This window comes from Erinaceus europaeus, chromosome 1 (assembly GCF_950295315.1).
Source record: "Erinaceus europaeus chromosome 1, mEriEur2.1, whole genome shotgun sequence".
NCBI lineage: Eukaryota > Metazoa > Chordata > Mammalia > Eulipotyphla > Erinaceidae > Erinaceus > Erinaceus europaeus.
Genome location: NC_080162.1, coordinates 186,887,474 through 186,912,470, shown reverse-complemented (window position 1 = coordinate 186,912,470; position 24,997 = coordinate 186,887,474). Strand labels below are relative to the sequence as shown.

The window sequence follows — 24,997 nt, the reverse complement described above, 5'->3', positions numbered from 1 at the left end:
AGCTCTGTAAATAATCCATGGATTATGATCTATAGCCTGATGGCTTTAGTTTAAAATACCATATTGGCTTCTGAAAAGTTACTGAGAGAAATCTTACAAAGTCTTCCTTACAGAGGCCTAAGCGGTGAGTAGCACACCTGGTTGAGTGTGTATGTTACCATGCATAAACCTCCTGCAGACGGGAAGTTTCTCGAGTGGTGAAGTAGTGCTGCAGGTCTCTCTCTGTCTATCTAATTAGAGAATGTTTCTGAGTGTGTATGGTGGTGGATATTAACTTATCATGTGATCACTTCTCAACAAATATGGAAACAGTGTTGCAGCTTGAAACTGATGCGTACAGATGCGTGTTATCTCAGTTACATCTCAAGAATTTTTAAGGAAAAACAGGGAGGTGGTATCTCAGATAAAGATTTAATAATTCCTTATCCATTTATAATAATTCACTTTAATTTTGTTACCCTTACTGTTGATACTCTTAGTATACTTGTTATATGTCTTTGCAGATATAGATTGATTAAATGTTGCTGTGTGCCTTGTAATATTCTTTTTCCCCCCTTTTGTTGCCCTTGTCTTTTATTGTTGTAGTTATTATTACTGTTGTTGTTGGATAGGACAGAGAGAAATGGAGAGAGATGGGGAAGACAGAAAGGGGGAGAGAAAGACAGACACCTGCAGACCTGCTTCACCGCTTGTGAAGTGACTCCCCTGCAGGTGGGGAGCCGGGAGCTTGAACCGGGATCCTTTTGTCGGTCCTTCCGCTTCTTGCCATGTGCGCTTAACCCATTGTGCTACCGCCTGACTCCCAGCCTTGTAATATTCTATACATAAGAATATTTAATAGAAATATACATACATGAGTGTTCCATATGCTTATACACACATACAGAGTACAGTGCTTCAGTTTCCTGTTTCTGCTACTGACTGGTATTCTCTATAGGCAGTGAATTTCACATGCTTATTCTTTTCCCTTGTGATCATGGTTGTTTTCTGATTCACTAATATAGAGAATGCTGAGGGCTGGCTAGTGGTACACCTGGTTGAGTGCACATACTCCATTTCACAGGGACTCAGGTTTGAGCCTCCATCCCCACCTGCAGGGGGAAACTTTACAAGTCGTGAAGCAATGTGGCAGGTGTCTCTGGCTGTCTCAATCCAATAAGTAAAGATAATTTTTAAAAAATTTAAAAAGAGAGTGCTGTAGCAAGCATCCTAGCTTCATAAATTTTTATGTGTGATTTATTGATAGAACAAGAATTTCTGGGCCCAGGGAAAATGCATGCATACTTTCTTTTTTTTTATTTTTTGTTTGTTTATTATTGGATAGAGACAGAGATATTGAGTGGGGGGAGATAGAGAAAGAGAGAGACAAAGAGACAGCTGCAGCCCTGCTTCACCACTCGTGAAGCATTCCCCCTGCAGATGGGGACCCGGGGCTTGAACTTGGGTCCTTGCACACCATCATGTGTGTGCTTAACTAGATGTGCCACCACCTGGTCCTGCATGCATACTTTCACCAGGTACTGTCAGATAGTGCTGTTTAGAATAAAGTTTCTGTAATTTACATTTCTCACCAGCAGAACATAACGTTGTCTCATTCAAGATGCCCGTACCAATATTTAGTATTACCCGCTAAATTTATAGAAAGTAGTATCTTAATGTGTATTTTTCTGATTCTTATCGAAATTACGTGTTTTCATAGATTTCCTTACCACTGGGGGTTTTCTCTTCTATGAGTTGCCTGCTTATACCTTAGCCCATGTGATGAATTACCTATTAAAGTAATTCACATACTCCTTTTATAATAATGAATAATAATGTTTTATTTGCCTTTCTTACTATAAATGTTATCATAATTGTGTTTTTTTTTATTTTTTATTTAAGAAAGGATTAATGAACAAAAACATAAGGTATCATAATTGTTTTTACTTTCATTTTTAAAGGAAGGAAAGCTGTAGAAATGCAAAGTCATAATAAAGTTAATTTTTGTTTTTAGTCCTGATGTCAGAGCATTCCTTCAAATGGACAGTCCAAAACATCAGTCAGATCAATCCGAAGATGAGGATGAAAGAAGTTCTCAGAAGGTACTAAGAGGGATTGGATTTTTTTTTTTTTGAGAAGTTTTTTCTTACCATGCAGGCTTTTTTTTTTTAAATCTTTATTTATTTATTGGATAGAGACAGTCAGAAATCAAGAGGGAATGGGGTAATAGAGGGGGAGAGGAAGAGGGAGAGAGAGACACCTGCAGCCCTGTTTCACCACTTGTGAAGCTTTACCCCTGCTTCACAAGTAGGGACCGGGAGCTCGAACCTGGGTCCTTGTGCACTGTAATGTGAGCACTTAACTAGGTCTGCAGGATTAGGTTTTTTAACAGAAAAAAAAAATGCCGTTTCCCAAATATAAAATTACAAGCAACATTAATGTATATGAAGTCATTTCATCCATTATAGATTTTCTATTCTATAGAGCATATATAAACAAACATGTGCAACTGTTACAGACCATTTTCCTTATAAAATCAGTACAATAAGAACTTTTTCTTTTCTTTTTTTTCTGGAGCCAGGACCTTGTGCATACATGATTTCATCTATCTGGGCCATTTTTCACTCAGACAGAAAGAAAGGAAGAAACACCACAGCAATGGAGCTGATCTCATTTCCCTGCTACCTTCCCATATGGTGTCAGAGTTTGTACCTGGGCCACATGCGATGCAAGACACATGCCCTGCCTCATGAACTACCCTTCAGACCCCAAGTAGATTTTTGAATAAGAGAGTGTGCATGTTAAAGTGTTGAAATTAGTAAGAAATAGTGTCCAGATTCTCATGATTTAGGCCTAGCAAGTTTTAATATTGCTGTAGTATTTTTCCTCTTTTTGTAAATATTTCTTTTTTTTTATCTTTTATTATTGGCTAGTGACAGAGAGAAATTGAGAGGGGAGAGAGAGATAGGAGAAGAGATAGAAAGATACCTATAGCCTTACTTCACCACTGATGAAGCTTTGCCTCTGCAGGTGGGGACCAGGCCCTTCAACCTGGGTCCTTGCACACTGTGTGCACTTAACCAGGTGTACCACTGCCTGGCCCTGTAGTTTTTGTTTTTCCTAGCCTCCCCCCCCCCCACACACACACACCTTTTTCAGAGCACTGTTTAGCTTTGGCTTATGGTAGTGTGGTGGATTGAACCTGAGACCTTGGATCCTCAGGCCTGAGATTTTTTTTTTCTTCCCTTTTGTTGCCCTTTTTGTTTTATTGTTTTAGTTGTTGTTGTTATTGAATAGGACAGAGAAAAATCAAGAGAGGAAGGGAGACAGAGAGGAGGAGAGAAAGATAGACACCTGCAGACCTGCTTCACTGCTTGCAAGCGACCCCCCTGCAAGTGGGCAGCCGGGGACTCCAGCCGGGATCCTTACTCCAGTCCTGGCGCTTGGCACCACCTGCGCTTAACCCGCTGTGCTACCACCCGACTCCTGAGAATATGTTTGTATAGCCACTGTGCTATAGTCCCCCACCCATGAGAGTCTCTTTACGTAGCCATTTTTTTCTTTTCCCCACCCCAGACAAACTTGATTTTTAATATATATTCAGATAGCAAAGTAGAGGAAGAGAAAGACTAAGAGAAGGAAAGAGATAGCATAGAGCACTGGAGCTTCCCTCGGTGCCGTGGCACTCCCGTGCCACCCGAGGGATTGAAGCAGGGCCAATACATGGCAAGGCATGTGTCCAGCCCAGTGTGCTGCCTCCCTGGTCTTGTAATGTTTCTTTTGTATGTTTTTATGAAAGAGAAACACCAAAGCATCTTTCCATCATGCATGTAATCTCACTTGACTCTGTCCTTGGGACTCTCATGGCGTTCCAGGAATTGAACCCAGAACCTCACACACGGAAGGCATGCACTGTACTCACTGAGCCATCTTCCTCACCCCCATGGTCAGCTTTTTATACGTAATCAGTACACATGCCAACCGGCATGAACTTTTTTTTATAAAATTAATTGTAATTTTTATTTATTATTGGATAGAGACAGAGAAATTGAGAGAGGAGGAATTGAGAGAGAGAAGGAGAGAGCAAGACACCTGCAGCCCGGCTTCACCACTTAGGAAGCTTTCTTCCTGCAGGTGGGGCCAGGCCGTTGAGCCTGTGTCTTTGTGCACTGTAGTGTGTGTGCTTAACCAGGTGCGCCAACACCTGGCCCCCTACTTTTAACTTTTAAGTGCTGAACACACAGAATACTTATGTTCTAAATAAGAAAAAAGGTATTATTTCAAAATTAATCATGGGGCAGGAAGGTAGCATACTAGTTATATAAAAGATTTTCAGGCTTGAGGCTCCAATTTCCCAGGTTTTAATCTCCTGTACCACCATAAACCAGAGCTGAAGATTGCTCTGGGAAAGAAAGGAAGGAAAGAAAGAAGGAAGGGAGGGAGGGAGGGAGGGAAAGAGAGAAAAGAAAGAAAGGAAATCCTAAAAAAAAAAAATTCTAAAAAAAAATTTAATTCTGGGGAGTCGGACGGTAGCGCAGTGGGTTAAACGCATATAATGCAAAGTGCAAGGACCTGCATAAGGATCCGGGTTCCACACACCTGCAGGGGAGTTGCTTCACAAGCCGTGAAGCCCGTCGGCAGGTGTCTATTTTTCTCTCTCCCCTCCTCTCTCCTTTTTTGTCTTCCCCTCCTCTCTCCATTTCTCTCTGTCCTATCCAGCAACAACAACATCAGTAACAACAATAATAATAACTACAACAACAACAATTAAAAAAAAGTGAGGCCGGTAGAGATCATACAGGGTAAAGGGCAGAGGTGATGTCCATCTTCCTCAGACAAACCTTCTCCAGCCCTGTCACCCAGTGAAAACCACATTCTAAGCAGATTAGACAAGAAGTCGACCCCACGAACTGAAAACATCAAGAAGAGGGGCTGGGTGGTGGCACACTTGTTGAGCACACACATTACAGTGCACGAGTCCCCAGTCCCCACATGCTGGGGGAAGCTTCACGAGTGGTGAAGCAGTGCTGCAGGTGTCTCTTTTTCTATCCCTCTTAACCTCCCCCTTTCCTCTCAGTTTCCCTGTGTCTACCACAAATAAGTAAATATGTAATAAATAAAATTAATATATTGTTTTTAAAAAATCAAGAAGACAACACGCCTAGCTGCTGTCAGAAAAAGAAAAAGGACAACAAAAGGGAAACATTTAATTCTGAAAACAAGTAAATATAGTAAGCTTGTGCCATATGAGGAATTTTTAACACTTATTTTGGAAAATTATGTGGGAAAAGTAAAATAAACTACTTGAACTTCTAGCAATTAAAATCATAATTATAAAATGTTATATAAATATGACAGTACCTTTATAATTAAAATGATAGCCATTTGTAAATTTATACATGAAAAGTCCTAGGTCTTTAGGGTAGAAGTACAGTTGTGTCTTTATGTCTTTCAATTTTAGCATGGTTTTTGATCTTGTAGTTATTTTTTTTTATTAATGGTTTATAGTCGACAGTAAAATACAATGGTCTGTACATGTGTAACATTTCCCAGTTTTCCACATAACAATTCAAGCCCCACTAGGTCCTCCTCTGCCATCATGTTCCAGGACCTGAACCCTCCCATGATTTTATAGTTTAAAAGACAATATATTGAGTTGATACTTCGCTGTTACACAGCTAGGATGCTCATTTAGAAATAGGTATATTCCTTTCTTGTGAGTACTGAAAAGTGGTAATTTTCTTGCTCTTTTTTATTTTTATTTATTGTTGGATAGAGACAAAAATTGAGAGGTGGGGGGAGATAGAGATGGAGAGAAGCATCTGTGATCCTGCTTCTTCACTTGTGAAGCGTTTCCCCTGCAGGTGGGGACCAGGGGCTTGAACCTGTGTCCTTACATACTGTAATGTGTGCACTTAACCACATGTCCCTTAAGACAGATTTCAAGAATAGTCGTAAGGAAAAAAGATAAAGCAGAAATCACGAGGTTCTGAGCTCTTCGGTTTAATCCCCAGCACCGTAAGGCAAAACTGAACAGTGCTCTGCTCTGGTAAAATAATAAATAAATAAATAACATAGATTTCCAAATAAATCAGTGTATTTATTAAAAGTCAAGTCCCTCGGTTTCTTTAACATCAAATACCTGTGGTAGGTACACTTATGTATATTTACTTTAAAATCATCAACAATCTGAAGCATCAATAAGAATATTGTTGTTTTATTCCATCCCAACAGCTACACTCTACCTCACAAAACATCAACCTGGGACCATCTGCAAATCCTCAGTAGGTTTGATTCATTTCAAAGAACCTTTAAATTTTTTCAGAAAGGTATTTTCAGTAAATTTCCAGATATACACAAAACTGTTTAGCTAGATGCTTATGAAATATAGTTGTAGTGACTGTTGTAGTGTCCTATGCTTGACTGGTTAACTGCTCTAACTTCTCATTGCTGTAGGTAAAGGAGTTTTTATCCACTAATTGTTAACTGAGTGCTGCTACTTTGCCATTTGGGGATGGTGTGGGGGGTGTGTGCGCACGCATGCTTGTGTGTGTGTGTGTGTGTGAAATCAATTACACTCATTACCAGGGTCGCCATAAATGTTGGCAATAGGTTGGGAGCTTCTCAGGCAAAAGCTACTGTGCTGGCCACTTTGAATTCTCCTGGTGTTCTGTGTCATCTGTGCAACCCTAGTTGCAAGCCAGCTTATTCCAGAGGTCTCATTATGGTAGGTATTAGCATACTAAAGGCTGCTCAACTGTCTTTACACAGTTTTTCCCATACCCCTTTATATATACACCAGGAGTGGCAAAAATAGATTTCATCTTAATGCCCCTGATTAGGCATGTCTCAAAAACACACAAAAGGGAGTTGGGCTGTAGCGCAGCAGGTTAAGCGCACATGGTGCAAAGCACAAGGATCAGCGTAAGGATCCTAGTTCAAGCCCCCGGCTCCCTACCTGCAGGGGAGTTGCTTCACAAGCAGTGAAGCAGGTCTGCAGGTGTCTATCTTTCTCTCCCCCTCTCTATCTTCCCCTCCTCTCTCCATTTCTCTCTGTCCTATCCAACTACAATGACATCAATAACAACAATAATAACTACAACAATAAAACAACAAGGGCAACAAAAGGGAAAATAAATATTTTTAAAAAATTTTTTTAAAACACTCAAAAATTGAAAAAATTTTAAAACTTTTTATTTATAAAAAGGAAACACTGACAGAAACCAGTTTCCACACAGTTTCCACCACCAGAACTCTGTATCCCATCCCCTCCCCTGATAGTTTTCCTATTCTTTATCCCTCGGAGTATGAACCAAGGGACATTATGAGGTACAGAAGGTGGAAGGTCTAGTTTCTGTAATTGCTTCCCCAGTGAACATGGGCGTTGACAGATCAGTCCATACTCCCAGCCTATCCCTCTCTTTCCCTAGTGGGGCAGGGCTCTGGGGAAGTGGGTCTCCAGGACACATGGTGGGGTCATCTGCCTGGGGAAGTCCAGTTGGCATCACGGTAGCATCTGGAACCTGGTGGCTGAAAGAAGAGTTAACATGTAAAGCCAAACAAATTGTTGACTAATCATGAACCTAAAGGCTAGAATAGTGCAGATGAAGATTTGGAGGTGTCTGTTTTGTAGATAGTAAGTAAGCCTATTTTAGTTACATTCCAAAGGGCCCATGCCTATACTTGTTTTTTGTTTGTTTGTTTTTCTGTGCTTGACATCTGATATGTAGGTGGGCCCAAGTTATTGTCTGGGGAGATGATGTCATGTCTGGAAAAAGGACCAGAAACCTGGATCAGGGAAGAGAGTCGTTCCCTAATATGGGAAAGGAGTATAATAAGTACTGTTGACTATAAACCCCTTCGATTTGATGTGATCTGGGGCTTAGGAGCCTACGTGACCTCTGCATCTCTGTAAATCTGAGCTCACATTCTGTGGTCATGAGTAGGAATGTTCCAAGCTGCCCCAATATCAGGACCCATCTTCCTCAGGTGTAGCATAGAGTATGTCGTCCATCCTCCCTTCGGAGGATGGACCATTCTCTACCATTGTTGATCCACGTTGAGGGCAAGGTCCTATGGGGGCCTACAAAGAGGTCTATTGTGTTGTTCCTGATGGAGATGACTGGTGACAATGGAGAGAGGGATTTATTTGAGGTCTAGGCCTATCATGTCTGTTTGGGAATCTCAGGACTCCCAGACTAGGGCCCTAGCTGATGGAGTGGCCTGATAGTGACTAAAGAGTCATTGTTAAAGTATGCCAGTCTCTTACCCTTATTCAACTTTTGTAGTCCTTACTTTGATAAGGTTAGCTTAAAGTTCCTAATGAAATCACTTCTACTTTGACTTAGATAATTACCTCACCTACTTCCTATTACACTTCCCTTAGTCACTCCAAAAATTGAAATTTACTTTCAATTAGAGTTCATCACTAACAGTTAACAGTGAAGCCTTAGATAAATCCGTAATCTAAAATCCTGTTTACTATGTGTAAGGGGTTTGGTATGTTTTTTTTTTTTCACTTAACATTTGTTTAAAAAAATATTTTAGTATCTCAGCGGCCAGGTAGTGGCACACTTCATTAAGACACATTACAGTGCTCAAGGACCTGGGTTCAAGCCCCTGGTCCCCACCTGCAAGAAGAAAGCTTCATGAGTGGTGAAGCAGGGCTGCAGGTGTCTGTCTGTCTCTCCCTCTCTGTCTCCCCCTTCCCTTTCAATTTTTCTCTGTCTTTATCCAATAATAAATAAATAAATTAGTCAACAACTTGTTTGGCTCTATATGTTAACTCTCTTTTCAGCCACCAGGTTCCAGATGCTACCATAATGCCAATCAGACTTCCCCAGGCAGACAACCCCACCAATATGTCCTGGAGCCCCACTTCCCCAGACCCCTGCCCCACTAGGGAAAGAGAGAGATGGGCTGGGAGTATGGACCTACCTATCAATGCCCATGTTAAGTGGGGAAGCAATTACAGAAGCCAGACCTTCCACCGTCTGCATCCCATAATAACCCTGGGTCCATACTCCCAGAGGGTTAAAGACTAGGAAAGCTATTGGGAGGGGATGGGATGCGGAGTTCTGATACGGTAATTGTGTGGAGTTGTACCCCTCTTATCCTATGGTTTTGTCAATGTTTCTTTTTTTATAAATAAATATATTTAAAAATGTAGTTTTCATTATTCCTTTAAAAAAAATCTTAGTATCTCATATCAGTAAAATACACAGTAATGAGTCCAAAGATCAGATTTTTGAAGAAGAAAAAAAAAAAGAACTAAATTTAGTTAAGTATTTATCTCCCAGTCTTTACCTGTTATTGTTTAACCTAGACTTGGTGTTACTTTCGTCTTTAAATTGGTATCTTTAGATAGTGAATTAGGGGATATTTAAAATCTGGTTGGAGTCATCCCTTCTCCCTAGAACAACTTGAGATTTTTGAACTTTGTTAAAGTAAATAGCTTTTCTGAATGCTTAAAATTCAACTTTCTACCAGTGTATGCTTTTGCCTTCACACACTAAATACTGCTTTTACTTGTTAGGCCAATATAAATTTAAAAAAATAATCTTAATATTCCATTTGGCTCTCCCTACTAACATCTATGAGAATAAACAGAAAGGTCTTTTTTCTGTAATATGCAGAAATGATGGCATTTTTCATTAGAAATTTTTCTATTTTAGTGTATATTTTCCAGCCCATAACTGTCTTTTCAAAAATAGTCCTAGACTAGATAGTCCTTGGCCTGGATCAGTAATTTATAGTTATTCAGCTCCCTCGCTAACAGTGACATTTGTGGGTAAAAAATAATAATAATAATAATTAAGCAGCTCCATTGAGCTTATCTTTTTCTTCTAGAGAAACTTTATTGGGGTGACAAGGTAGCTCACTTGGATAGTACACTTACTTTGTTGTGAGAACAACTCAGCTTTGAGCCTAGCCCCCACCCCATACTGAAGGCAGCTTTGTTGCTGAGTTATTTTTTTCTCCGTCTCTCTGTCTCTGTCTTTGTCTGTCTGGGAGAAAAAAAAGTCAGTGTGAAATGGTGAAGTCCTAGTGATGAAAAACCTATTATTAAATGCCCCATTGACAGAACTTCAGAAGGCTTGGGTAGGTTATAAATTATCTATTAAGAAAGTATATATTATTATTACATGTACTACTTATTTTATATTAAAGATGACATACTGCCAATATGGTAACCAGAGTCATAATAAAGTGTTATATACCCAATATGTACTTACTAGAGAGTGAGATGCTGAAAAATATTTAAAAGTTAACATCTTTCACATTACATAAGACTAATTCTTATCTTTGTATATTTCAGTGCTAAACCAACAGACTTTGATTTCTTAAAAGTTATTGGAAAAGGCAGCTTTGGCAAGGTAAGAATATTTTCATTCAGGAAGAAAGTACTTAAAAAATGCAGACTTCGTATATTCAAGGCCAATGGACTTGTTGATATGCAAGATATGGAGTTAAAATGCTTTGGTGTTTTCTCTTTCTCATAAATAAATGTATATATATCTTTTTGTAATTAAAAAAATTGATAAACTTTGCAGAATTTTGAAACCATCTTCTCTCCATATATAATAAGAGATCCCTCTGTTGGAATTTATCTGACTTTTTTTTTTTTTCTCAGAATAGATTTTTGGTGAGGAAGACCATAAACGCATTAGAAAATAATGTTATGGGAGCCGGGCGGTAGCGCAGCGGGTTAAGCACATGTGGCGCAAAGCACAAGGACTGGCATAAGGATCCCGGTTCAAGCCCCCAGGCTTCCCACCTGCAGGGTGGTCGCATCACAGGTGGTGAAGCAGGTCTGCAGGTGTCTTATCTTTCCCCTTGTCTTCCCCTCCTCTCTCCATTTCTCTCTGTCCTATCTGACAACGACGACATCAATAACAACAACAATAACTACAACAACAACAATGAAAAACAACAAGGTAAAGGGAAAATAAATATTAAAAATTAAAAAAAGAGAAAGTAATGTTATTAGTTCCTGTGTCAGATTATCTCAGAAAGCTTTCTCACATGCCTTGTTGGCATTACATGACTGGTGAGGGATCTGGAATCTCTTAAAATCTGTAATCCTTGCAGAACTGTGGAGCTTGTTCATTGGATTGAAGTGTTTGCTTTACATGCAAGAAGGCCTCAGTTTGATTTGTAGCACCACATATGATGCTCCAGCTTCTCCGGATCTCTCATTAAATCATATATATACATTTGCAAAACCTTAAGTGTGTTCACCTTTTCCTGGTGCAAAATCCTGGCAGTTTCTTCAGGTACTTACAAATATTTACATGTAGTTCAGCTCACTATATAAAACCATCTATACATACTTCTATATGAAGTTTTCTGATATTGAAACCTACAAGAGAAACTTTAAAAAACAAAAATGTATTTTTAAAAAAATCTAGACTATTTCCTTCATGTTTTTGTGAGGCCGTGAAGTTTATAGCCTCAATACTTATTTCTTTTCTTTTCTTTTCTTTCTTTCTTTCTTTCTTTCTTTCTTTCTTTCTTTCTTTCTTTCTTTCTTTCTTTCTCCCTTTTCTTCTTCTTTTGAGTTTTGTCATTGTACCGAGGAAATGATGATTTATAAGACTTGTCACAGGGGCCCAGTTTTAGATTTCCTCTAAATAGGTATCGACACACATCATGCACCACCAAATTGACTTCTGGGTCAGGGCACTTAAGGGCTCAGAATGAACATGTGTATGCACACATACATACATACCATGATGTTCTCAAGCAGTTTGGATTTTGATATTTAAATTCAGTAAATTTGCCTCATCCTGGATGGAGCTTGAAGGAATCATGCTAAGATAAATAAGCCAAAATAAGGATAAATTCAGGATGACCTCACTCATAGGTGAGACTTTAGAAACAAAGAAAGTGTAACTTGGATTTGGATTTGGTTTATTGCAGCAAAGCAAAGGACTCTGGGAAAGGTAAGGGTTGGGAAGGGGGCAGTTTTGGGGTCCTGGTGCCTGATGGTGGGAAAGAACTATGTTGAGGGAGTGTTTTGCAGACACCTATCACCTATGGGAGATATTGTACCCATATGTTAACAGCTGTATTATAATCAAGTAACCACCCACCTTACCCCCATTAAAAAAAAAAAAGAAAAGAAAAGAAAAGAAACTCTTACTGGCAAGACAGCTCATTTGGGAAGGCCCTGGTCTTTCACACACGCGATTCAGTTTGGAAGCTGGCCCCATAGCACTGAGGGAAGTTTGGGTGCTACGGTGACGGTGTCTTTCCCTGTCTCTCTCTTACTCTGTCCCCGTTTCTTTCTAACTGAAAAAGGCTGGCCATAGCAGTGAAGCCCTGGTAACAACAACAAGGACAAAATAATTATTTATCCTTTGTTGCCAAAAGCGTTATCACTGGGGCTCAGTGTCTACATGAAGAATCTTTTTTTTCTCCTTTTTTTTTTTTTTTTTTTTTTTTGCCTCCAGGGTTATTGCTGGGGCTCAGTGCCTACACCATGAATCCACTGCTCCTGGAGGCCATTTTCTTTCCCCTTTTGTTGCCCTTGTTGTTGTAGCCTTGTTGTGGTTATTATTTTAGTTGATGATGTCGTTTGTTGTTAGATAGGACAGAAAGAAATCGAAAGAGGAGGGGGAGACAGAAAGGGGGAGAGAAAGATAGACACCTGTAGACCTGCTTCACCGCCTGTGAAGTGACTCCCCTGCAGGTGGGGAGCCGGGGGCTCAAACTGGGATCCTTACGTCTGTCCTTGCGCTTTTCGCCATGTGCACTTAACCCACTGCACTACCGCCCAACCCCCTTTTTTCTCCTTTTTTTTATTTTACAGGACAGAGAGCTGTTGGGGGTTAGGGGGAGATAGGGAGAGAGGAGATAAAGGGGATAGAAAGGGAGACACCCGTAGCACTGTTTCACCATTCATCATACTTGCCCCCTGCAGAGACTAGAGCCCAGGTCCTTGTGCATGATGATATGTGTATGCTCAACTGGGTCTGCCACCTCTAGGACCCATAAAAAGTGAGAGAGAGAGACAGAGAGAGAGACAGAGAGAGAGACAGAGAGAGAGAGAAAATTTCAAGCATCAGCACATTAAGTGACAAAAGACATCCCTACTTATTCAAAAAATCAGCATCCTTTTTTGTTTCATTAAAATATCTAGAGATGGCTAGGGAAATAACCAACTGGTAGAGTGTCAGATAGAATTCCATGCCTGAGATTCCCCATTAGATCTTTATATAGTATGGACTGAAGTGGTGCTGTAGCTGTTTCTCTGTCTCCTCTGCCTCATATAAATCAGCCTCTCTCTCTCTCTCTCTCTCTCTCTCCCTATCTCTTATAAAGTAAATCTTTAAAATATAGTTATCTAAGGAATAATGAAATATACAGTCAATAGTTTTTAATTTTAAAAACAAAAACATCAACTCCTTGTGGACTTTTTTTTTTTAAAGAGATCTGGGTGTATAGTTTTATTTATTTATTTTAATTTTTTATATTTATTTATTTTCCCTTTTGTGTTGCCATTGTTGTTTTTCATTGTTGTTGTAGTTATTATTGTTGTTGTTATTGATGTCATCATTGTTAGATAGGACAGAGAGAGGGGAAGAGAAAGGTAGACACCTGCAGACCTGCTGCACCACTTGTGAAGCAACTCCGCAGCAGGTGGGGAGCCAGAGCCAGGGGCTTGAACCAGGATCCTTAGGAACTTTTTTTTTTTTTTTTTTACAAGAATTAAGTACTAGTACATTAGAAGATTAATTATTCTGATCAAAACAGTCAAAAATTTAATGATATTAACAATCTTTAAAATAGGTTCTTCTTGCAAAACGGAAACTGGATGGAAAATTTTATGCTGTCAAAGTGTTACAGAAGAAAATAGTTCTCAATAGGAAAGAGGTAACATAAAATAGCTTTGTTTCTTCTAAGTTCATTTTCTCAATTAACAGTGTCTTCTGGGTGATGATACCAATTGATCCTTTACCTTTTTGTTATAGCAAAAACACATTATGGCTGAACGTAATGTGCTTTTGAAGAACGTGAAACATCCATTTTTGGTTGGATTGCATTATTCTTTTCAAACAGCTGAAAAGCTTTATTTTGTTCTGGATTTTATTAATGGAGGGGAGGTGAGTTTTATAATTCATTTCTTACTATTGATGATGTTTCTTAAATACTGATAATGTTTGTAAAAAGAATGAAATCATAGTTTTCTTCTCTTAAAAGTTTTGGAAGGGTGGTCCAACATCAGCAGCTATATGTTGAATAACAGTACTCTGAGTACAGTGCAGAATGTAGGGGTGCCGCCAGTCTCGTGTGTAGTTTATGGTGGTGGTGGAAAGGTTCATAAAAACCTGGATAATAACTTACAGACTTCATGGAGAGTTGTGTTAGGGAGGGAGAATGACATACTGAAACACTAGAGTAAAGCATGATTTGTAATTCAGGTGATTATTGTTTCAATTGCTACCTTAAATATTACTGTAGACTCATTTTCTAAAATGTGCAGCTTTTAATCAGATAAATAAAGGGTTCTTTGCTTAAGTCAGTTTGGAAAGTGTTTCATGTTATATCCCCTTAATGATTAATAATATGTCCCTTGGTGATTCGTAATAAGCCTCAGCATGTTAAAGATTTTTTGTGTGTGTGGTGGTTTTTTTTTTATTTTTTTAAAATATTTATTTTATTTATTTATTCCCTTTTGTTGCCCTTGTTGTTTTATTGTTGTAGTTATTATTGTTGTTGTCGTCGTTGTTGGATAGGACAGAGAGAAACGGAGAGAGGAGGGGAAGACAGAGGGGGAGAGAAAGATAGACACCTGTAGACCTGCTTCACCGCCTGTGAAGCGACTCCCCTGCAGGTGGGGAGCCAGGGTTCGAACCGGGATCCTTATGCCGGTCCTTGTGCTTTGCACCATGTACGCTTAACCCGCTGCGCTACAGCCCGACTCCCCATGTTAAAGATTTTGACAGGCTCTACTTGAAACAAAGCCAGGTTTTCTCCTTCCCCCTTCAAATGTTTAAAGATTGGTTTCACATTGATTTACAGTATTACAAAATTTTAAGAGTATTGTTTTGGAGGTGTGTGTGTGTGTGTGTGTGTGTGTGTGTGTGTGCGCGCGCATGTCACCACACCCACCACCAAAGTTCATCAGTGTTTATGTCATGTTAATAGGCACCAGAGAGCCCTCTGCCTATTTCTCTGTTCCACAGCCCCCGTCCCTCTTAGAACCATTAATATAGTTTTCAGGTTCGTTTTGGTTATTGGTATTTTTGTGAGTTTTAGTTATCTATATTCCACATAAATGAAACCATCCAGTAGTTGCCTTTCACGTCTTTATTTATTTCACTTAAAGGAATAACCTCCAGTTCAATTGGATTTTTCTGTCCCAGACAACACAGTGCCACTTTTTTATGTCTAAGAATTATTCTATGAATATACATATATATCCTATAACTTTCTTTTTAAAATTTAATTAATTAATTAATTAATTGACTAGAGACAGCCAGAAATCAAGAAGGAAGGAGGTGATAGGGAGAGGGAAAATTACCTGCAGCCCACTCGCAAAGCTTTCCCCCTGCAGGTAAGGGCTGGAGGATCAAACCAGGTCCTTGAGCACTGTAACCTGTGTGCTCAACCAGGTGCGCCACCACTGGCCCCTTATAACTTCTTTATCCTGTCAGTGGACATGTACATTTAAGTTGATTTCATATACTGAAAACCAAGATAGAATTTTTGTCATGTAATCCTTGTGTATTTGTTTGTTTGAACCAAAACTATTAAAGATGTTCTGAATCAAAGGGATATTAGCATACGTTGTGGGAAATGCTACTATCATAATAACTATAGAAATAACATGTTTCATGGTCCAGGAAGTAGCATACTGGATAGGGCATTGGACTCTCAAGTGTGAGGTCCCAGTTCAATCCCCGGCAGCACATGTACCAGAGTGATATTTGGTTCTTTCTCTTTCTCTCTCCTATCATTTCTCATGAGTAAATACAGAAAATATTTTTTTTTAAAAAAGAAATAACGTGTGTCATGTATAGTATGTACCCAACACTGTTAATTCTTTGTATATATTATCTCCCCTTGACAGTAATCCTAATATATATATATTACACTGAAGCACAAAGAATAATGAGTTTTGGCTCCAAGACTGAACTTGGCTGATCTTGTTCTAGGACTTAGGCAGCCGACAGGCCCACTCTTCTTCTCAGTCCTTAGCACCTTTGTAAATGTGTTTGAGATATGACCTATGACTTTATCTTAACTGATAGTGTCATATCTTTGCAAAGGAATCTTTCACTCTCTAGCCCTAGTGGAAAAGAACGTCTCAGCCTTACTGAATACATGTAGGGTAAAGGAACTAAAGAACAGTTTCTACTGTACAAAGCTGAAAAGATCGGTGGTCCAGGAGGTGGTGCAGTGGATAAAGCGTTGGACTCTCAAGCATGAGGTCCTGAGTTCAGTCCCCAGCAGCACATGTACCAGAGTGATACCTGATTCTTTCTCTCCTGTCTTTCTCATTAATTAATCAATAAAATCTTCTTTAAAAAAAGAAAGTGGAAGTCGGGCGGTAGTGCAGCGGTTAAGCGCACGTGGCACAAAGCTCAAGGACTGTCATAAGGAACCCGGTTCAAGCCCCTGGCTCCCCACCTTTAGCTCGCTTCACAGGTGGTGAAGCAGGTCTGCAGGTATCTTTCTCTCTCCCTCTCTGTCTTCCCCTCCTCTCGATTTCTCTTTGTCCTATCGAACAATGACGACATCAATAATAACTGCAACAATAAAACAAGGGCAACAAAAGGGAATAAGTAAATAAATAAATATTTTTAAAATGTTTAAGGTGAGTTCATTGTTCTTAATAGCTGCATAGTATTCCATTGTGTATATGTACCACAGCTTTCTCAGCCACTCATCTGCTGTTGGGCACCTGGATCAGTAAAAGATACACGGCAAAAAATACTATTCACCAAGCAAAAGAGAAACAGAAATGAGAGAAAAAGCAGGGAGGAAGGAAAGAGACAACCACTTGACAATATCAAAATCCTTAGTTTTGTTAACAGTCTTTTTCAGAATGGTTACCTGGAGTGGTGAGGATACTGCTGCCGTGATTACTGAGGGGTAGATGGAAGATGAATATTTAGCAAGGATATAGAAAGATACATAGTAGAAGCGAATGATTGCTAGGAAGGAATTACAAATGGGAGCCAGTGACAGCTCTGTGCTTTGGTGCATTTTTATCTCATGCACAAATGAACAAAAACATCCTATTTTTATATTTAAAGAACATGTACTTGTCAAGCTATGTGTGAATGATGCTAACATTTTCCCCCTCCTCCATTTTTTGTCTCTAAGCTATTTTTTCACTTACAAAGAGAGCGGTCCTTCCCTGAACATAGAGCTAGGTTTTACGCTGCTGAAATCGCCAGTGCACTGGGCTACCTGCACTCTATCAAGATTGTATACAGGTAAAATCTTTTAGATATTACTTATAAAAACGTTCTACTGTTTTATTTCAGTTAATCATTTTTGCTTCTCCTTCCTTTTAATTTGATAGAGACTTGAAACCAGAAAATATTCTTTTGGATTCAGTTGTAAGTATTCTCTTATAAAAATGTGTTAGTTCCTTTTTTTAAAAAAAAATGTTTCATTATAATTTATTTATTGGACAGATACAGAGGGAAATTGAGGGGGAAGGAAGAAGTAGAAAAGGGGGGAGTTGGGCGGTAGCACAGCAGGTTAAGCGCAGGTGGTGCAAAGCGCAAGGACCGGTTTAAGGATCCTGGTTCAATCCCCCAGGTCCCCACCTGCAGGGGAGTCACTTCACAGGCGGTGAAGCAGGTCTGCAGGTGTCTGTCTTTCTCTCCATCTTTCTGTCTTCCCCCTCCTCTCTCTATTTCTCTCTGTCCTATCCACAACGACATCAGTAACAACAACCACAATAACTACAACAATGGCAACAAAAGGGAATAACTAAATATTAAAAAAAGAAAAGAAAGAAAAGGAAGGAAGGAAGGAAAGAAAAAGAAAGAAAGGAAGAAAGAAAGAAAAAGAAAGAAAGAAAAGAAAAGAAAAGAAAAGAAAAGAAAAGAAAAGAAAAGGGGGAGCACTGCTTCACTTCTTCTTCTTCTGGTGAAGCTTCCCTCTGCAGCTGGGGACTGTGGGCTTGAACCCGGATCCTTCTGCACAGTAGCATGAGCACTCAACGAGGTGCACCCTGGCCCTTAAAGATTTTTTTTTTTAATCTTTTGCTTTGTTTTGTCTTTTACTGAAGAATATATTAGTTCTCAACTTTTCTTATTCTGTTGCATAGAACTGTGTGCACTCATGCATATAAAAAATGGTGAAAAGTAAATTTAAAAATTAAAGTTTGGTATCCTAGTTAACAGTATTTTACCAGTGTCCATTTCCTCATTTTGCTATTGCTAGAGTTACATGATGTCAGAATTGAGGATAACTGCGTGGGGCTGATGAAACGTTTTTATATTACAATTTTCTATAGAGCTATAGGTATTACAAGATAAAAAGCTTTTGAGAACTGTCATTGTGAAGGGAAGGGGATATAGAACTCTTCTGGTGGTGGGAATTGTATGGAATTGTACCCCTCTTATACCAGTCTTGTCAGTCATTGTTAAATCACTAATAAAATTATTTTTAAAAAAAAGAAGACAAAAGAAAAAAAATTGTCATTGTATATTCACGCTTTATCTTACTGCCTGTGTATTTGTCAGGGGCATGTTGTCTTAACAGATTTTGGGCTTTGTAAAGAAGGAATCGCTATTTCTGACACCACAACAACGTTCTGTGGGACACCAGAAGTAAGTGACATGTCTCTTTAGTCATTCATATAATCAGTCATAAAATGTATTTATGTATCACAAATTGCATATCCAGAACTCGAAAACCGAATACTGCCCTTTAGTTTCCAACAAGCACTTATATAGTACTGCCAACTCACCTCTTCCTTTGGGTTTTTTCTGTGGATTTAGAAAGGGAACCTGGGAAGAGAAACCAGTGCACTGCTCCACCATCGCTGGGGGTCTCTTAGGTACTGTCCCTGTTGCTCAGATGTGCTGCCAGGGCCTCACACACAACAAGGCACCATCTCCTGACCTGAGAATTACATATGAATTCCACATGGGGAGATAATAATGTAACTTTTGGAGTCTAAAAATTCAAATTTTGGGTGGGAAAAGATAGAATTATGGTTATGCAAAATGGCTTTTATGCCTGAGGCTCCGAAGTCCCAAGTTCAATCCCCCACACTGCTATAGGATCCTCAGGCTTTACTGTAGGAAGCAGTGTTGGTTACACCAGCAGACCCAGCCAGACTCATGTCCACACACTGTTGCTTGCCCTTTTATATAGTATCAGCTTTTTCGTAGTAACTTATAGCAACAAGCTTAATAGGTTACTTTTTCTTTTTTGTGTGTACAGAGAGTACAGTTTGGGTTATCAGCAGCCTCTTGGGCAGAAGTAGCAAATTCTAAAGGCCACCAACCAAGGCCACTTTGATTACAGCAGTCGAAAGCCCTGTTTATGCTGGGAAGAGGGAGAAGATTGACACCAACTGCATTTTTCTTTAACTTAAAAATTAACTATTGCTTTTCTCTTTAAAAATTAACTTTTGGGGGCTGGGTAGTATTGCAGCAGGCGGCACATGGGGCAAAGCGCAAGGACCGGCATAAGGATCCCGGTTCGAGCCCCTAGCTCCCCACCTGCAGGGAGTTCGCTTCGCAAGTGGTGAAGCAGGTCTGCAGGTGTCTGTCTTCCTCTCCCCCTCTCTGTCTTCCCCTCTCTCCATTTCTCTCTGTCCTATCCAACAACAACAATTAACTATAACGACCAGAACAAAGGCAACAAAATGGGAAAAATAGTCTTCAGGAGCAGTGAATTTGTAGTGCAGGCACCGAGCCCCAGCAATAACCCTGGAGGCAAAAAGAAAACTCTTGTTTGCCTCAACACCACCATAAACCAAAGCTGATCAGTGTTCTAGTAAAAATAAATAAGCAAATAATAAATTTCAAATGCATCGTCTCATGAACTTGTGATGAGTTCATATTTTTTTACAAGTTAAAATACAAATAACCTCTGTGCCACATCTGTCATGGGAGATAAGAAACTGTACTCACAGGACAGTGACTATCTTGTAAATTATTAATTCCCCAAGTAAAGTGATAAAGTGTAAGTAACCACAGTAACTTTGACAACTTTTGTAAGTAATGTTAGGGAATTGTTATTGTCAAGAATGTAATTCGTTCTTTTTTTACTGAAAAAGGAACTGTAATAATGATCAGAGAATTTGTAAAGTAGATTGTTCTTGTAAAGAGATTCCCCTCCCAATATCGAGGTAAGGTATTAACTCTCCTGTGATAGTATTACAGATTCTGCATCTGCTGTTCTTTTCTGTTTATGCCTTAACTGCACCACAGGTTTGGGGTAAAAGGCTTGAATATGTTACTTCACAGATGTTCCACTTGACTGAGGGGTTTCACTGCCTTAGAACTACAGGATGGGGGCAGAATGAGAATTCTTAACCAACTGAAAATCTAGATAGCACGTTTTTAGTATGATAATAACACCTACAATTGGAAAGTTGTTACATACTGCTACATTTTTCCTTGATGTTTATCAAATTGCTCTAATATTTATTTATTTATTTATTTATTTTAGTATCTTGCACCTGAAGTAATTAGGAAGCAACCCTATGACAATACTGTCGATTGGTGGTGCCTTGGTGCTGTTCTCTATGAGATGCTGTATGGTTTGGTATGTATTGCTACCTTTTCTTTACTCTTTCCATATGTTAAAAGTTGATTTCGGTCTTCTCTCTTATTAGTTTGTAGACACTTAGAAAACAATGACAGGGGAGTCGGGCTGTAGCACAGCGGGTTAAGTGCAGGTGGCGCAAAGCACAAGGACCAGCATAAGGATCCCGGTTTGAACCCCGGCTCCCCACCTGCAGGGGAGTCGCTTCACAGGCGGTGAAGCAGGTCTGCAGGTGTCTATCTTTCTCTCCTCCTCTCTGTCTTCCCCTCCTCTCTCCATTTCTCTCTGTCCTATCCAACAACGACAACAACAATAATAACTACAACAATAAAACAACAAGGGCAACAAAAGGGAATAAATAAAATAAATATTAAAAAAAAAAAGAAAACAATGACAGAGCAGCATTAACTACTTTAAAAAGTGCAAAACCACATTTAGCATGTACATGAAAAGAAAAACTTGAGTTTGTTACTACCTAGCCTCTTTTTGTTTGATTGACTTCTTTTTAGGAGAAATTTGTACTTTAATGAAGGTGGAAAAATGTTTTCTAGCAGTGGGTTAAGCGCAAGTGGTGAGAAGCGCAAGGACCCGCATAAGGATCCCAGTTCGAGCCCCTGGCTCCCCCACTTGCAGTGTAGGGGAGTCACCGGTGTTTATCTTTCTCTCCCCTCCTCTCTCGATTTCTCTCTGTCCTATCCAACGACAGCAACAACAACAACAACAATAACAATAATAACCACAACAATGATAAAACAACAAGGACAACAAAAGGGGACAAAATGGTCTCCAGAAGCAGTGGATTCATGGTGCAGGCACCGAGCCCCGGCAATAACCCTGGAGGAAAAAATAAAAATAAAATTTTTAAAAATCTTTTCTTTTACCTTTTTAAAAAAAATTTCTTTATTGGGGGTTAATGGTTTACAATTCGCAGTAAAATACAATAGTTTGTACATGCATAACATTTCTCAGTTTTCCACATTCAGCCCTCCTAGATCCTCCTCTGCCATCATGTTCCAGGACCTGAACCCTCCCTCCCACCCCAGAGTCTTGCTTTGGTGCAATGCACATAATTTTCTTTTTAGTGTAAATGAGGGCTGTAAAAAAAAAAAAAAAAAAAACACTGAAAAATGTAAGCCTGATAAAATCTGAATATCAGTAATTATATCAGTATCTATCTCCTAGTTACTATATGATAGTTCTGAATGGTGTTACGAATTGGATGAAGGGAATAGATATATCTCTGTGTGTTACTACTTACAATCAATCACATGTGAACCTATACTTATCTCAAAATAATATATATATATATATATATATATATATATTTTTTTTTTAGTCAGGTGAGGATTAAGACTTTTAACTTTTTCCCCATCCACAAGTCATAACTAAAGCCTTACTTATCCTCAAAAGAGCTTGTTTAGATGTTGCTGTGCCTGGTTCAGCCCACACATCACAGTGCACAAAGAACCCAGGCTCAAGGCCCTGGTCCCTTCCTACAGGGAGAAAGCTTCATTAGTGCTGAAGCAGGGCTGGAGGGCGATCTCTCTCTCTCTCTCTCTCTCTCTCTCGCTCCCTCTCTCTCTCTCTCTCTCCCTCTCCTTAACTAGAGCACTGCTCATCTCTGATTTATGGTGATGAGGGGATTGAACCTGGGACTTTGGAGCCTCAGGCATGAAAGCCTTCTTGCATGAACATTATGCTATCTTTTTTCTTATTTTTTATTTACTTATTATTTTCCCTTTTGTTGCCCTTGTTCATTGTTGTTGTTGTTATTGATGTCGTTGTTGTTGTATAGGACAGAGAGTAGGGGAAGACAGACGGGGAGAGAAAGATAGACATCTGCAGACCTGCTTCACCGCCTGTGAAGCGACTTCCCTGCAGGTGGAGATCCGGGGGCTCAAACCAGGATCCTTATGTGGCTCCTTGTGCTTCGTGCCACTTAACGCACTGCGCTACCGCCCAACTCCCCATTTTGCTATCTTTCCAGCTCACAAGTGCATTTGAAATTGCTTGGAGGACTTTGAAAGCATTATCATTGTATATAAAAGGAATTAACTCAGAAAGAGCATTTGAAACATGGTTTATTTAATGATACTACTATTTAAAAATGCATTTAGATCTTAAAAGGTATAAAAATGGTTTTATTTTCCTATAAAAAAAGATATGGGAGTCGGGCTGTAGTGCAGCAGGTTAAGCGCAGGTGGCGCAAAGCACAAGGACCGGCATAAGGATCCCGGTTCGAACCCCGGCTCCCCACCTGCAGGGGAGTCGCTTCACAGGCGGTGAAGCAGGTCTGCAGGTGTCTGTCTTTCTCTCCTCCTCTCTATCTTCCCCTCCTCTCTCCATTTCTCTCTGTCCTATCCAACAACGACAACAACAATAATAACTACAACAATAAAACAACAAGGGCAACAAAAGGGAATAAATAAGTAAAATAAATATTTTTTAAAAATTCTATCTTTAAAAAAAAAGATAATATAAAATTGTTTTAAAATATTTTTTAATATATTCCCTTTTTAAAATATTCACTTTACTTATTGGATGAAGACAGAAACTGAGATAGGGAGAAAGATAGACACCTACATCGCTGTTTTACCATTCCTGAAGCCCCCTACAGGTGGGGACTGAGGTCTTAAATTGGACCCTTGTGCATGGTAATGGAACTCAACTACATGTGCCAACACCTGGCTTAAATCTTTTAACTAGATAACCGGCTTATCTTCCTATTGAAGTTGTAGCTCAGGATTTTAACTATAATAGTTAAATCTATAGTGTGGTCACTGTCACAAGTGCTTAGGAAGAAACGCAGTCTTCTGGTCTCCATCTCTACTGGAAGCCTGTTTTATTAACTTTACTCCCAGCTCTCAAGAAGTTGCTATATATTTAATCTATTGTTGATTAATTTCAGTCATTTATTATGACTATGATGAGGTTGTGGAATTTGCACTTGTCTATAAAGCATTAAGGGAGTTGGGCTGTCGCATAGCGGGTTAAGCGCAGGTGGCACAAAGTGCAAGGACAGGCGGTGTAAGGATCCCGATTCGAGCCTTGGGCTCCCCACCTGCAGGGGAGTCACTTCACAGGCGGTGAAGCAGGTCTGAAGGTGTTTCTCTCTCTCTCCCCCTCTCTGTCTTCCCCTCCTCTCTCCATTTTTCTCTGTTCTACCCAGCAATGACGACATCAATAATAGCAACAATAATAGCTACAACAATAAAACAACAAGGGCAACAAAAGGGAATAAATAAATATTTTTTTTAAAAAGCATTATTAAACAAACTGGCCCTATTTCATCTAGTAAACATGTACTAAACTCTACAGTGTGCTGGGATCTTAAGATCTTCACATTCGAGGCCAAACTGCAGAGATACATACACTGCAGAAAGATTCTTTTTCCAACAGAGGCCTGTGCAGCTTTGCAATGGTCCAGATGTGGATTGCTCTGCTTGGAGCAAGTCTAAATCCAACTGTTTCTTAACACTATTTGGCATTATTCAATTAATATTAATTTCGTTTTGGCTTTTTTTTTTTTCAGCCTCCTTTCTATTGCCGAGATGTTGCTGAAATGTATGACAATATTCTTCACAAGCCCTTAAGTTTGAGGCCTGGAGTAAGCCTCACAGCATGGTCCATTCTGGAAGAACTTCTAGAAAAAAATAGGCAAAATCGACTCGGTGCCAAAGAAGACTTTGTACGTAACTGTGTCCCAGTACACACTCAACTTACACTTATTTACAGTTTGAAAATCAATTCGTACTTTATGTGGCATTTGTAAGGTGAATTCCATCATGAGTTGCATCAAAAGCATAAGTATCGGGAGTCAGGGTGTAGCGCAGCAGGTTAAGCGCAGGTGGCACAAAGTACAAGGACCGGCATAAGGATCCCGGTTCGAACCCCGGCTCCCCACCTGCAGGGGAGTCGCTTCACAGGTGGTGAAGCAGGTCTGCAGGTGTCTATCTTTCTCTCCTCCTCTTTGTCTTCCCCTCCTCTCTCCATTTCTCTCTGTCCTATCCAACAATAACAACATCCATAATAATTACTACAACAATGAAACAAGGGCAACAAAAGGGAATAAATAAATATTAAAAATTTTCAGGAAAAAAAATGTTGAAAGGAGCCGGGTGGTGGCGCACCTGGTTAAGCCCACACATTACAGTGCACAAGGTCCTGGTTCAAGCCCCTGGCTCCCACCGGCAAGGAGAAAGCTTCACTAGTGGTGAAGCAAAGCTGCAGCTCTCTCTCTTCCTCTCTCTCCCTCTTTCTCTCCCTC

At 39.6% G+C, this 24,997-nt stretch overlaps 1 protein-coding gene across 12 annotated transcripts in view; it reads left to right on the top strand.

Moving 5' to 3' along the window:
- Positions 1-24,997, top strand: part of SGK3 (serum/glucocorticoid regulated kinase family member 3) — a 137,280-nt gene that overhangs the window by 96,429 nt on the left and 15,854 nt on the right. For 10 of the 12 annotated variants that reach the window (XM_060200643.1, XM_060200609.1, XM_060200628.1 and 7 more), the window contains 10 exons: positions 1,994-2,081; positions 6,214-6,263; positions 10,298-10,355; positions 13,774-13,857; positions 13,956-14,087; positions 17,317-17,429; positions 17,519-17,555; positions 18,693-18,779; positions 20,635-20,730; positions 24,263-24,418. In XM_060200643.1, coding sequence (XP_060056626.1) covers positions 1,994-2,081; positions 6,214-6,263; positions 10,298-10,355; positions 13,774-13,857; positions 13,956-14,087; positions 17,317-17,429; positions 17,519-17,555; positions 18,693-18,779; positions 20,635-20,730; positions 24,263-24,418 — 901 coding nt within the window. The remainder of the gene's footprint in view (positions 1-1,993; positions 2,082-6,213; positions 6,264-10,297; positions 10,356-13,773; positions 13,858-13,955; positions 14,088-17,316; positions 17,430-17,518; positions 17,556-18,692; positions 18,780-20,634; positions 20,731-24,262; positions 24,419-24,997) is intronic. The other 2 variants (XM_060200675.1, XM_060200684.1) reach the window with 2 other exon arrangements.